We start from the raw sequence: 12274 nt of genomic DNA on the forward strand, positions 1-12274 counted from the left end.
CTCCAGTCTTTAGGACTGGAGCATGGCTATGGCACGACTTCCAGTCTCTTAGGACGCATGCATCATTTAAACAACATACCTCCAAAGTGACCCAAAGCAGCTTTATTTTGGACTGTCTGTTTGGGCCCATACTCTACAATGCAATCATGCTACACGTGGTTACTGGAAACTTTGGGCCACTTTCTTAAATAAAGCTTATTTTCTAAGACAAGTATGGGGAATGTGTGGTCCCCTAGATCTTGCTGGAAAACAGCTCCTGTCAGTTATAGCGACAATGATGGATGATGGGAGTTGCAGTCCAACTGCCTATGGCAGGCCATCACATTCCCCATACCTGTTTTGAGATGTATCTGGAGAAGAAAATAATGAGATTATATACATAGGTAATTGCTTTTCTGTTTGGAAATTATGAACTTTATGTTATTTCACAAACTAAAGCAGAATACTAAATTAATTAAAAACAGCTATTCTTTTGATCCTCCTTGGAAAAGACATAGCCTAATGTGGCAGGCAAAGGGAGGTTCACAAAGAGAGAAACCATATGTGAAAAGGGGGTCATGAAGCTTCATGGGCTAGCCTTGTTCTAATAACATACTTGGTTGCCAGAGTCTACAGGTACTATCTTGATTTAGCCAGTAATGAATAAGCTCCATTTTGAATCTTGCTTCTGTCATGTGTTCACCAAATGGCCTTACTGCAGGGGTGTGGAACATCTACAATGACAGTGCCATTTTCAGATCAGGCTAATGCTTGAGAACCCCACATCTAAAGAAAAAGAGTAGAACTTCACAGATTTTTAAAGTGGAATTTCAAATATATATATATATATATATATATATATATATATATATATATCTTCCCTATTTATAATTTATTATATTTAAATTATGTGGGTTTTTTTTTTAAATCTCCCCATTCATACTTAATTAAATATTATTAAGCATATATCTAAATCAAGGGTAGGTGACTGCAGCACATCCAGGAGTCAAATTTAAACTCTGGGGGCTCTGTAGGGCTGCATGGTATCCCAAAAATGCTTCTAAAAGGCGGGGCAGAGGGGAATCCAGACATGACCAGGAGTTGCCTTTTGTTTTTGAAAAAGAGGCACTTTTATGTTCCATAGTGCCTGCATGTAAGCAAAACTGTGTAATATGTAATGTGGGGTCCTACTGTACTTTTATATTTTTGTGCTATTTTAGGCTTATTAATTTTTCATAGAATTGATCTAGCTTATCTGTTAGATCACAGAAGGGCATTATGTGGTAGATCACAAGGAGATGTGTGAAATTGGGGTGCTCAATAGGAGTCATAGTAGATCAAGTGAATTGTTATCTGGTTACATAAATAACTGATCTATAGAGTATATAGATGTGCATGAGCATGCTGCATGTTAGAATGTATTGATGAATGTGTTACTTATCTAATGGCATTCAAACTGACATATTTGCTAAACTGAATAGTTGTTGAGAGGACTGGAAAAGAAGTGAGCAGCTAAATAGAAAATACTGATGTAGCTTCTTGCATAAAATCTATGCACATCTCATCCCAGCCTTCCATAATTAATGTCCATAATTCATAGGATGGAAACATTACTCTGTAACCATAGTGCAAGATGTTACCTTTGATGTTACTCCCAGAATAACTCAGCCAGGATAAATACTGACTATGCAATAGGCCAAAAAGGTTTTTTCCTCAAGGTTTGGTTCTACCATACCTCACGTATATCTAAAAGCAATTGTATCTTATTACAGGCAAACAGCTTATCTAGGAACCTTCACTTACTTCATCACTGCATGCTTTGAATCTCTTTGCAAGTGTGTCCTTAGCTTCCTGTGCTTTTGTTCCTATATAGACCAGAAGAAGCAAACCCCACTTCTGGTCCCTTTCTTCTTCTGCCCCCTAATTTCATCATTGCAACCTATGTACACATGTTTGGAACAGGGACGAATAGGAGGAAAAGGTATCATAAAGATAGTATGCATCTCATCCAGCTATTTACAGCACTTAAAACAAGAGGCTAAAATTAAGGCACATCTATTGGTGGCTGCAATTTTGTGTGTCCCTTTTGAGTCTCCTTCACAAATCAAAGCTGTTTTTGGCACAAGCTAGCTTCAGGGTGCATGTGCTGAAAATTATATACTGCTGAATGTGAGAACTGTGCCAGCTGCTGAATTTGGGAAAGACACTAGGTTGTCACATACATATATATATATATATATATATATATTATAAGGAGAAGATGGATACAGAGTTACAGCATGCATGTATCCATTCTTCCTTTGGAGAACCAGTGTTGCTAACTTCTGATTTAATTGAAAAAGAACATTGGAGCAGGATAAGTGGAGGATTGGGTAGATGAGGTAAGAAGCTTACTAAAGGAAACAAAAGATTTCAAGGTTTTCTCATCTGCCACATTGCGCAGTGTCAAACACCTGATTATAGTAGTTCATGATCTAAAGCTATAGTAATCTCACCAACCCATTAAACACTCAACGTTTTCCGAATGGGATTGTTTTTATTCTTCCAGAGTAAGAAACAGCACATTCCTTATCGGAACAGTAAGCTTACTCGTCTATTGAAGGATTCTCTTGGTGGAAACTGTCGTACTATAATTATAGCTGCTGTTAGTCCTTCTTCTCTCTTCTATGATGACACATATAACACTCTTAAGTATGCCAGCCGAGCCAAGGATATCAAATCTTCTGTAAGTAAATTTGAGGTTTTTTTTTTTAAAAAAGGCCCTGCACTGATACCCACAAATCATAAAACCAAGTTACAGTGGTTGTTTTTAGTTACAGCTAAAGATGTAATTGCAACAGGCATGTTATAATACTCTTGTTTCCTCCTCATACCCTTTTTTTTTCTGATGTGTGTTTTCAAATTGTTACATAATAATTTTATGATGTAGCTTTAAGACAGTGATGGTGAACCTTTTTGGGTCTCCGTGCAGGGGGTGGAGTTTCCACCCCCGGGGGTGGGGCCACGTGCCAGAGGCAGGCTTCCACCCTCTGGGGGCAGGGCTTCCACCCTTTGGGGGCGGGGCCTCTGGGGAAGGGCTTTCCCCCACGCCCTTTCCTGGCCTCCAGCTGTCTTTCAAAGACAGCTAGAAGTCCAGGGGGATTGGGGGAGGGTTACAGGCACAAGCCTGCCCCTCCTCCGCTTCTCTTGGCCTCCAGCTGTCTCTCAGAGACAGCTGGGGACCAGGTAGGGCCCGTGGGGGGGAGGAGGAGGAGGACACCTCAGGTATGGCGAAGCCCTGTAGGGAGGAGGAGGCCTGCGGCCCTTGCTCCTTTCCTCGAGGCTTCGCCAGACCTGAGGTGTCCTCCGAAGGACACCCCAGGTCTTGCAAAGCCCTGAGGGGAGGAGGAGGAGGCGTCCGCCCACCCTCTCCTCCTCAGCCTCCCTTTCCTCGGAGCGAACGGACTCCAAGGGACCCGTTCGCTCCGAGGAAAGAAGCCGAGGAGAAGGGGACTGGGCATGCATCTCAGGCCCCTTCTCCTCGGCCTCCCTTTCCTCAGAGCGAACGGGTTCCAAGGCACCCTTTCGCTCCGAAGAAAGGGAGGCCGAGGAGAAGGGGACTGGGCACGCGACACAGGCCCTTCCCTTCGGCCCCTTCCTTCGGCCGAACGGGGCCCTTGGAGCCCGTTCGGCCAAAGGGAAGGGCTTGGGCACCCGTGCCAGGCCCTTTCCCTTGGCCGAATGGGCCCCTTGGCTGAAGGGAAGTGCCTGGGCACCCGTCCCAGGCCCTTCCCTTCAACGCCTTCCTTCAGCCGAATGGGCCCCTTGAAGCCCGTTCGTCCAAAGGGAAGGGCCTGGGCACACGTCCCAGGCCCTTCCCTTCGGCTTCCTTACAGCCCGAGACCTCTCTCTTCGGAGGGAGGTCTGGGGCTGGAAGGGCCGCGAGTGAGCCCAGGACGTGGCACGCCACCCTCCTGGGCTCTTTCGCGGCCCTTCCAGCCCCTGACCTTTCTCTTCAGAGGGAGGTCTGGGGCTGGAAGGTCGCAAGAGATGCACGCCTCTGGCTCCTTCCCTCCAGTGCCATTTTCTGCCTTCCTGCTGTCTCCGAGAGACAGCGGGAGGTCTGAAAATGGCGGGGAGAAGGAGGAATGGGCACGCGCGTGCCTGTTTTTCCTTCCCCCGGTCCCCGTGCCCGGCAAAACAGCCCAGAGTGCCCCTTCCGGCACGCATGCCATAGGTTCACCATCACGGCTTTAAGACATCACAATGACATTTTTCCCAAAATGATTGAACCTTTTTGAATTTACTTCCTTGCATTCTCCTTCTGCCTTTCTCATTCTTTGAAGAGTGAAAAAATACTTGATTGTTTTGATAGCCATAATATTTCCACCCACCCACCTCAGCTGCAGTCCAACCCTTTGGGAGGTTACAGTATGTTGAACAGGACTGTATATGAAGGCATCACAAACTGAGCTGCAGCATGAAGATGCCTTGCAGCATTCTACTATTATGGATGTCTTCAGTATGCCATTGCATTCATTCTTTTCAAAATAACTTTCTAAGATTTTTGCTAACCACACATCCCAGGCCTTTCTTAGAAGCTCCCTAAATAAAGAGAGATTTTCTTAGAGGCACAGAAAATTGCAGTCAAGTTTTGATGGGGTGAGAAATCATCCATGGTGGGAGAGCAGAAAGAGATGCCAGTTGTTGACCTTCCTCCAGAAGTTTCTGGTGTCTGATGTCCTTGATAAGAATGAATACAATGGCATACTGAAGAGTTTGTGCTGAAACTCACCTTTTTTTTCCCTTCTCAGCTGAAGAGCAATGTTGTCAGTCTGGACAGCCATATAAGTCAGTATGTGAAGATCTGTGAGGAACAAAAGAAGGAGGTATGTTAATTAGTACTTTTGCTAATTTTGCCAAGACAGCATGTTATCCAAGGTCTTAATTGCTATTCATCAAAATACTCAGTTGTGCACCAATTCCCCAGAGAACTTGAGGATATTTTAAACTGGGATATTTTAAAAGCTGTTTAAAAATACATATCAGCAACTAAAAATAGAATGCAAGCCAAGTTCTTCAACTTTTATATAAAAAAATACACTGTCACATTGTTTCAGATTGAAACGCTGAAAGAAAAGCTGAGAGCATATGAGCTGAGTAAAGTGTGTGCTCCCATTAATCATGAGACAGACAAATTTACGACTCAACAACAGGTGGAGATATCAAGGTAAAAAAGAAAGCTTCTTATTATGGTCTCTTGTACAGATGTGTGGCTGGAACAATTCTTACCTGTGTGTTAAATGTATAGATAATGAAGCATTTTAAATGTCTCTTCTCCTGTTCTTCTTTTTCTGCCATTGGGCCATGAAGTGCCTGTCCTGTCCTTACAGCTGGATGCCCATCCACTTTCCAGTAGTGCTCTGGAGTAGTCCTACTCCTTTCCAAAGCTAGTAAGAAATTCCTGAGGTTCTGCAGTGGAAGTAGAATTAAACAAAAAATAAATTATTCTGTTATGCTATTGCTTATGCACAAAGGAAGGAGCTGATCCTGGCCTTTAATTTAAGACGTGTTCTATAATTGGAAGCAAGGGCAGACAATTCTCCTAAAAATGTATACAATATAGCCATTGCTTTACCATCATCTTGATAATAATAATAATAAATAATAATAAAAATTTTATTTGTATACCGCTTTTCCGTCTGATCAAAGCGGTTCACAGTAGCATACAATATAATACAAAACAGTACAATACTCAAGCAATACAATATAACATCAGTTACATCGGCAATATTACACAGTACAATAAAAATCTCCTAACAAATACAAGTCCATTTAAAAACAATCGGTTGTGGTTGGGTATCTGGATCTTAATTAGGGTATTCTATCTCTAAAGAGAATCAGGGGGGTATGCTATTTGAAAAAGATGCATTTTCAAAGCCTTCTTGAAGGCTTCCAGCGTGGAACATAGCCGTATCTTTTCAGGGAGAGCATTCCAGTGAGCAGGAGCTGTCGCCATGTAGGCTCTCATAAGTTTTTACTAATTTTACCCTGGGGTATTCAAGTACATATGTCCCAGATGTTCTGAGGGTGCGAGGGGGATTATGTAGGGAGAGGCGCTCCCTCAAGTAACTCGGGCCTGAGCCATGTAGGGCTTTAAAGGTAACGACCAACACTTTGTATTGCACCCGGAAGCTAATAGGCAGCCAGTGGAGAGATTTTAATATAGGTGTTATATGGTCCGATCTACGGGTACCCGTGACCAATCTGGCTGGTAATTGATGGTATTACCTGAAATACCGCCAGTGTTGACCAAGGAATAGGGTTTCTACATGTGTTCATTAAAGTCGGGGCCAAAACAGACTACAGAATCCAGTTTGAGACTACTTTAATTGCTCTGGCTCAGTGCTAGGGAATTCTGGGAACTGTAGTTTTGTGAGGCATTGAACCTTCTTTATTAGAGAGCTCTGATGCCACAACAAACTACAGTTCCCAAAATTCCCTAGCACTTTATTATTATTTATTTATTTTTATTTATTATGGTATTTATAATCCGCTCCAGTCCTAAAGACTATCAGAGTGGCCTACAATTATTATTTTTAATAAGACAGTTCCCTGTCTTCAGGCTTACAATCTAAAAAGACATGACACGAAAGAAGGGAATGATGGTGGGGAAGGGGATCAGGTCCAGCAGTTCTTCTCTCCTTCTGAGTCCTGGACCAAGGCAGATGGACTGGAGGGAGGGTTCTTCTTCTTAAGGATAGTCCCAATGGCATTGGGCCCGTCTTTTCACTCCCTCCCAGGCTGGATAGAGACAGATGCCTTGGAGGGAGGGCTCTTCTTGAGGATAAGTGTGATGGTGTTGGGCCTGTCTTTTCACTCCCTCCCAGGCCGCATAGAGACAGATGCCATGGAGGGATGGCTCTTCTTAAGGATAGTCCCAATGGCGTTGGGCCTGTCTTTTCATTCCCTCCAGGCTGGATGGAGTCAGATGCCATGGAGGGAGGGCTCTTCTTCTTAAGGATAGTCCCAATGGCGTTGGGCTTGTCTTTTCACTGAGCCAGGGCAGTTAAAGCGGTCTCAAGATGGATTATTTCTGCAATCTTTTTTGGCCCTAGCTTTATTCTGGAAAAGTCAAGTTCATAGATATATTTTTTTTTGGTGAGGAGAGTCTGGGTCTGACTCTGCCATTGACCTGGATGATCAGGTGTCAACTGTGGCCAAGTGTGTCTTTGGCCAGGTTATGTCAGTTTACCTGCACTTGAAGACTCGAGATCTGGTCATATTACAGCTCACCTGCGCCATACGCAGCTTTAACCTTACGCGGAAGGTTAAACCGCCGGGCAATGAATGGTACGTGCGCCTGTAGCATATGTTTGAGCTTATGTGTTTTTCCCCATACGCGGAGGGATCTGGAACAGATCCCTGCATATGGAGAGGGCCCACTATTACAGTATATATACAATATTTAGTTACATCATATCTGGATCATGTGAGGCATTTAACGTGGAGCTGCCTTTGAAAAGTGTCTGGAAATTTCAGCTAGTCCAGAATCTGGTGGCCATATTGTTAATTGGGACTATCCTTAAGAAGAAGAGCCTTCCCTCCAGTCCATCTGCCTTGGTCCAGGCCTCAGAGGGAGAGAAGAATGCTGGACCTGATCCCCCCCTCACCATTCCCTTCTCCTTTTGTGTCGTGTCTTTTTAGATTGTAAGCCTGAGGGCAGGGAACCATCTATTATCCCCTCTGTTGTAAGCCGCCCGCATCCTCAGTGATTGGGTGGCATATAAACAAATCCTATTATTATTATTATTATTATTATTATTAGGCTGAATAATGGAAAAATGTGAATTCCTTGCTTGAAACAATTGTAATAGTTTTTCATTTGTTTCCAGGCCCAACTGAAAGTGGTATTCTTTAAAGCCCTTCCCTGATTGTGGAACTAGAATTTCCTCCATATGAACCTACCCACTTACTTGGATAATTTACAGAAGCTCTCTTTTGTATCCCTCTGTCCCCAGAACTGTGCTAGGTCCAAGGAGAGGGAGGACTCCCTCAAAGGCTCTGGTTCCAGGCTCTGAAACTTCCTCTAATGACACATTCATCTTGCCTCCTTTTTTTACTGACTTCTTGTCAGGCCATTAAGACCTTTTTTTTTTCCAGGAAGGCATTAGGACCTTAAATGCCTTTAAAATATGCATGGTGGTGGTGGTGATGATTATTAGCCACATCATTAAATAAGTGGCTGTTTATATTTCTAGAGCTAAATGCTCTAGTTGGGTGTAAGCAGCAAAGAAGTGGTTAATAAAAACCATAATCTGTCTGATTGTTGGCTGGAATTATTAAGGATGTAGCAAGGGCAAGAGAAGGCAATGCAGAAAACATCTTTGTAGTTTCAAAGTCTCCTTGGCAAAAATGGTGAGATCTGTAATCTTCTAATAGCCAGGAGAATGGAAGCACTAACCAAAGGAATATAAAAACTGTTCCCATGCAATGGGACCGTAAGCCCCTGGATTATGTATTTGAGTAAATATTGTTGTCTCAGTTGTTCATTTCGTTTAGAAATGTGAGTTGTTTCCACAAGCCAATTTTAATATAGTGCTGTCTGTGTACACATGCATGCGCACAGAGGCTACTACTAAATTGGGGAAAATGATTACTGGAATAAAGATAAAAATTAGCTGGAAAATTACGTAATGTGAAATTTTTTTAACAAATATATTCAGTAACTTTCCTTTGTTTAGATGTTCCTGGGATGTTTAGATGAGGGCTCTGATAACTTCTATATATAGACAAACCCAGGAAGGTGGGGTGGTCATAAGAACTAATTACAGTGTAAAACATCGAAGTTTTCACAATAAAACTTTACTGTGATGACCAGTATATTAATGTTTTAATTTTTTAAAAGTAGTAATTGTTTTCTATTGCAGTCTAAAAAATATTCCCTCCCTACCGCTTAAGAGGCACTTCTTTAACTATGTACTTTTTTTCTGTATAACTGGGCCAGGTTTAGAGAAATTTTGAAGTGTGTTTTCACAAATCGAGAGGAAATCAGAGATGAATTACTCAAACTGGAATTGCAACTTAAAGAAAATGCCCTGAAAACTAGTTATCAGAAACATTGTCATGAACAAATTGAAAAAATATGCTCTCCAGAGAGATTGGAAAAGGTAAATAAAAGGTCTGTCTTTTCTGTCAGGTTTCATAATTCTCTTAAATCCATTATCTGGCATAAGAGATAATCTCACATGGAAATGCTACATGTCATGGTTTCAGCTCCCTCCCTTCTATACACAACTCCCAATGGCAACTCATGTGCTATGCCCACCTTTTACCAGCAGTCATATAAAGCAGTCTTGTGCATGCAGGGCTGCTTCACACAGCTCCTGGGCACAGAACAAAATGGGATTGCAGGATCAATATACCTAATAGCAGGTGTGAAACTAGTTGATGAAACTTTCATATGTGCTTTAGATGTGTGAAGGAATCTTGTGAGAAGACTTCCTCAATCCAGTTTACATTGTGTCAAAGTAGAATTCATCTCTTTGTCAAGGAGAGTTCTAGCCTCACAGTCATAACACCAAGTCCTCGTCTAGCCCGTTTGACATCTCTCCTCACCTTTACCTTGGACACCTCAGCTCATTGTGAGACTTGTTCCATATTCCCTTGGCCATCCAGCTACTAGAACCTGCCTCTTATGTCAGTTTCTGAGTTCTTTTATCTCTCAGTGTTACAATTTCTGCCTCTTGAGGCCTTTGTTGTAGGGTGCCTTTCCTACCTTGGCCTGTGTCGTATTCTATGTTCTATCAGTCACATCAGGAATTACAGTACATCACTTCATGATTTCACAGAAGCTCTTCAGTAACTACAGGAAAGGGGGGGCTGAAATCAGTCACGAATTCTTAGTTCTTATTCTGTGTGTAAAAGTTTGCAAGCATTTTTCTCTCCTGACCTTGCACATGTCTATTAATAGTCTTTTTATTCCTGATTTTCAATCATGTGTTATTGTTCTTGTACAGCTTTCCACATATAATGTTGCTCAAGTGACTAATATATATTCCAGGAAATTCCTTCACATAATTAACTATTAATGACTATCCTTGAAGTCCTGCTGTAAGATAATTTTTTAAAAAAAATTCAAACATCTGTTTTAAATTGAGCAGTGATAATATTCTGAAACTGAAGGCTATGGGTTTTTCCCCCTGCTACAGAACTAAGCACAAAATATTTTAAATGCTGCAATGAAAGGGAATAGTGTGTGCACCTATATACTATAAAATTTCCTTTTTGGTAGTCTTTGTTCTTGATAGCAAAAGTGTATGTTGAAATTGGTGTTCAAGGTAAAGTCTGGCGTCATATTCACAAGATGAGGGATCGTGGATGTATATGCCAAATACATCTGCATCTTTGGATTCAGGACAAAAACTGAATGCTTGTAACCAACCCTAATAGTAATATATTACAAGGCAGTGCACAGAACTCCTTGATGCAGAGAGAATGTGTGACTTCCAGTGCAGTAATTCCCTTCCCTGATAACATCTAAATTTTAAAACATTTATTCCTGGAACCCATAGCCAATATACTGGGTTCCATGGGTGGGAGGTGCTGCAATGAGGTCATATTATGTCTTTTGTATTTTGTGTATTTACAAAAAATCAGCTGTCAGGCTAGTGATTTCAGTAGTACCCACACATTTGCCATATTAGCTAGTTCTATCCATGATTGTAAATTTAAAATAGAGATGTCTTATAGGCAACAGGAAAACATGACCATAGGATTGCTTTGCTCAAAACACGTCGCTTACATATGGAAAAGAAAAAAGAGGTAGAGACAAAATGCTTTGAGGACAACACCAATTGGTTGCACCGGGTGGAAAATGAAATGCGCCTTCTGGGTCATGACAGCCATATTCCTCAGGTAAACTTTGAACCGTTACATTTTGTCACTGAGAAATATATTCAATGTTTAAGTCATGCAGAAAGAGCCCTTGTTCTTCATTCTGCTTTAGCAGTGAAGTTTTTAAATAAATTTACAGTTTTCTCTTCACACTGGTGTTTTTTTGGGGGGGAGGGGTCAAGTGCTTAATATTCATTAATATAGGAGGACTAAGTGACCTAATCCTAGTCAACCCAGAAAATGCAGTCCACCTGTATTTGGACAGTCATGAGCAAAACTCTTGAAAAGCACTGGTTACAAGGAGTATATGAATCCCTCACTACAATAGCTCCAGTGGCTTTTAGTCTCTTTCTAAATTCAATATAAAGTATTACCTATAAAGTCTTACATAGCTTGGGTCCAGGCTGTCTGAAGAACCATATTTTTCCCAATGACACCATGAGATCTTTAGAAGAAGTTTTTCGTTCCTGCCAGCTTCATAGGCACATTTAGCGGAGACACAAGAAATGGCCTTTTAGGTGGTTCTGGGACTACTTTTTTTAGGGAGATGCTGTCTGGCAGTTTTATGCTGTGTTTTATATTGACAGATTGTCAGGTACTGGGTGCTTTTAAGAAAGTTTTAATAACACAGTCTGTTTTTAGATGCTTTTTACTTTTACTATTTTTGAACTGATGTTTTAAATTATTTTGATCATATTAAAATGTATATTGATTGTAATTATATATATTTTTGAAAGTTTAATTATATTTCAGTGATTTTGATATACCTATACTTCATTTAAGTTTGTAAACCATATCGAATCACAGTTTTGGGGTGAAAGGCAAGCTGTAAATAAAATACCTAAACAATTGTCTGCATGTACAGAGATATACATGTATAGAGCTCCTCTATTTGAGGAAAGTACCTGATAGGGCAGTATTCCTCCTTGAGTGTAGGAGCTGTGGGTTGATAGATTTTTTTTTTTGAATATTTTTTATTAATTTATATTAATACAATATTTACAAATTACAGATTACATTCTCAGCACAAAAACATATCCTTTACATCACCAGTTGTTCTTCGTGACTTTGCTTCCTGTCTTTTTTATCTTCTTTTGTGTTGCTTACTTGTCTTCTTTTTGCTTCTTGCCAATAATAATATACAACCATATCTGGGGTTGATAGATTTTTAAGATGGATTTGGGGGTGGGGGGTGGTGGTCCAGATCTGAAGACAAATTCTAGCCACAACATCATGGCTAAATGTTTGATGCAAGAGTGCATCCACAATGTTTATATACATTGAACTGTGTCAGTATTAAAATATTAATGTGTTCCATCATTACTTGTGGGCTGTTTATTGAAACATAAATATTTCTATTTCTGAAGTAGCAGGATTCTTATTTGCAGAATGGCTATATACATGTTTAATATAAAATCAA

At 41.0% G+C, this 12274-nt stretch overlaps 1 protein-coding gene and 1 long non-coding RNA gene across 6 annotated transcripts in view; one reads left to right on the plus strand and one right to left on the minus strand.

Annotated features, from left to right (window-relative positions):
• The window catches only part of KIF18A (kinesin family member 18A), a 65747-nt gene that overhangs the window by 11003 nt on the left and 42470 nt on the right, over nucleotides 1-12274 (plus strand). For 3 of the 4 annotated variants that reach the window (XR_016280933.1, XM_089521315.1, XM_089521316.1), the window contains 5 exons: nucleotides 2528-2704; nucleotides 4773-4847; nucleotides 5079-5188; nucleotides 8966-9128; nucleotides 10711-10875. Coding sequence is in view for 3 of the 4 variants with exons in the window: in XM_089521315.1 (XP_089377441.1) it covers nucleotides 2528-2704; nucleotides 4773-4847; nucleotides 5079-5188; nucleotides 8966-9128; nucleotides 10711-10875 (690 nt within the window). In the remaining variant the exon portion in view is untranslated. The remainder of the gene's footprint in view (nucleotides 1-2527; nucleotides 2705-4772; nucleotides 4848-5078; nucleotides 5189-8965; nucleotides 9129-10710; nucleotides 10876-12274) is intronic. The other variant, XM_089521317.1, reaches the window with a different exon arrangement.
• LOC149314521 (uncharacterized) lies at nucleotides 1816-5427 on the minus strand. 2 transcript variants are annotated; one of them, XR_016280935.1, is made up of 3 exons: nucleotides 5251-5427; nucleotides 4754-4825; nucleotides 1816-1918 (listed from the first exon to the last, which is right to left on the minus strand). It is a non-coding gene; the product is annotated as an uncharacterized LOC149314521 (long non-coding RNA). The 2 variants fall into 2 exon arrangements; XR_016280934.1 differs by lacking the exon at nucleotides 1816-1918 and adding an exon at nucleotides 2574-2702.

This window comes from Sceloporus occidentalis, unplaced genomic scaffold (assembly GCF_023333645.1).
Source record: "Sceloporus occidentalis isolate IW3139 unplaced genomic scaffold, rSceOcc1.0.p SCAF_4, whole genome shotgun sequence".
Lineage (NCBI taxonomy): Eukaryota > Metazoa > Chordata > Lepidosauria > Squamata > Phrynosomatidae > Sceloporus > Sceloporus occidentalis.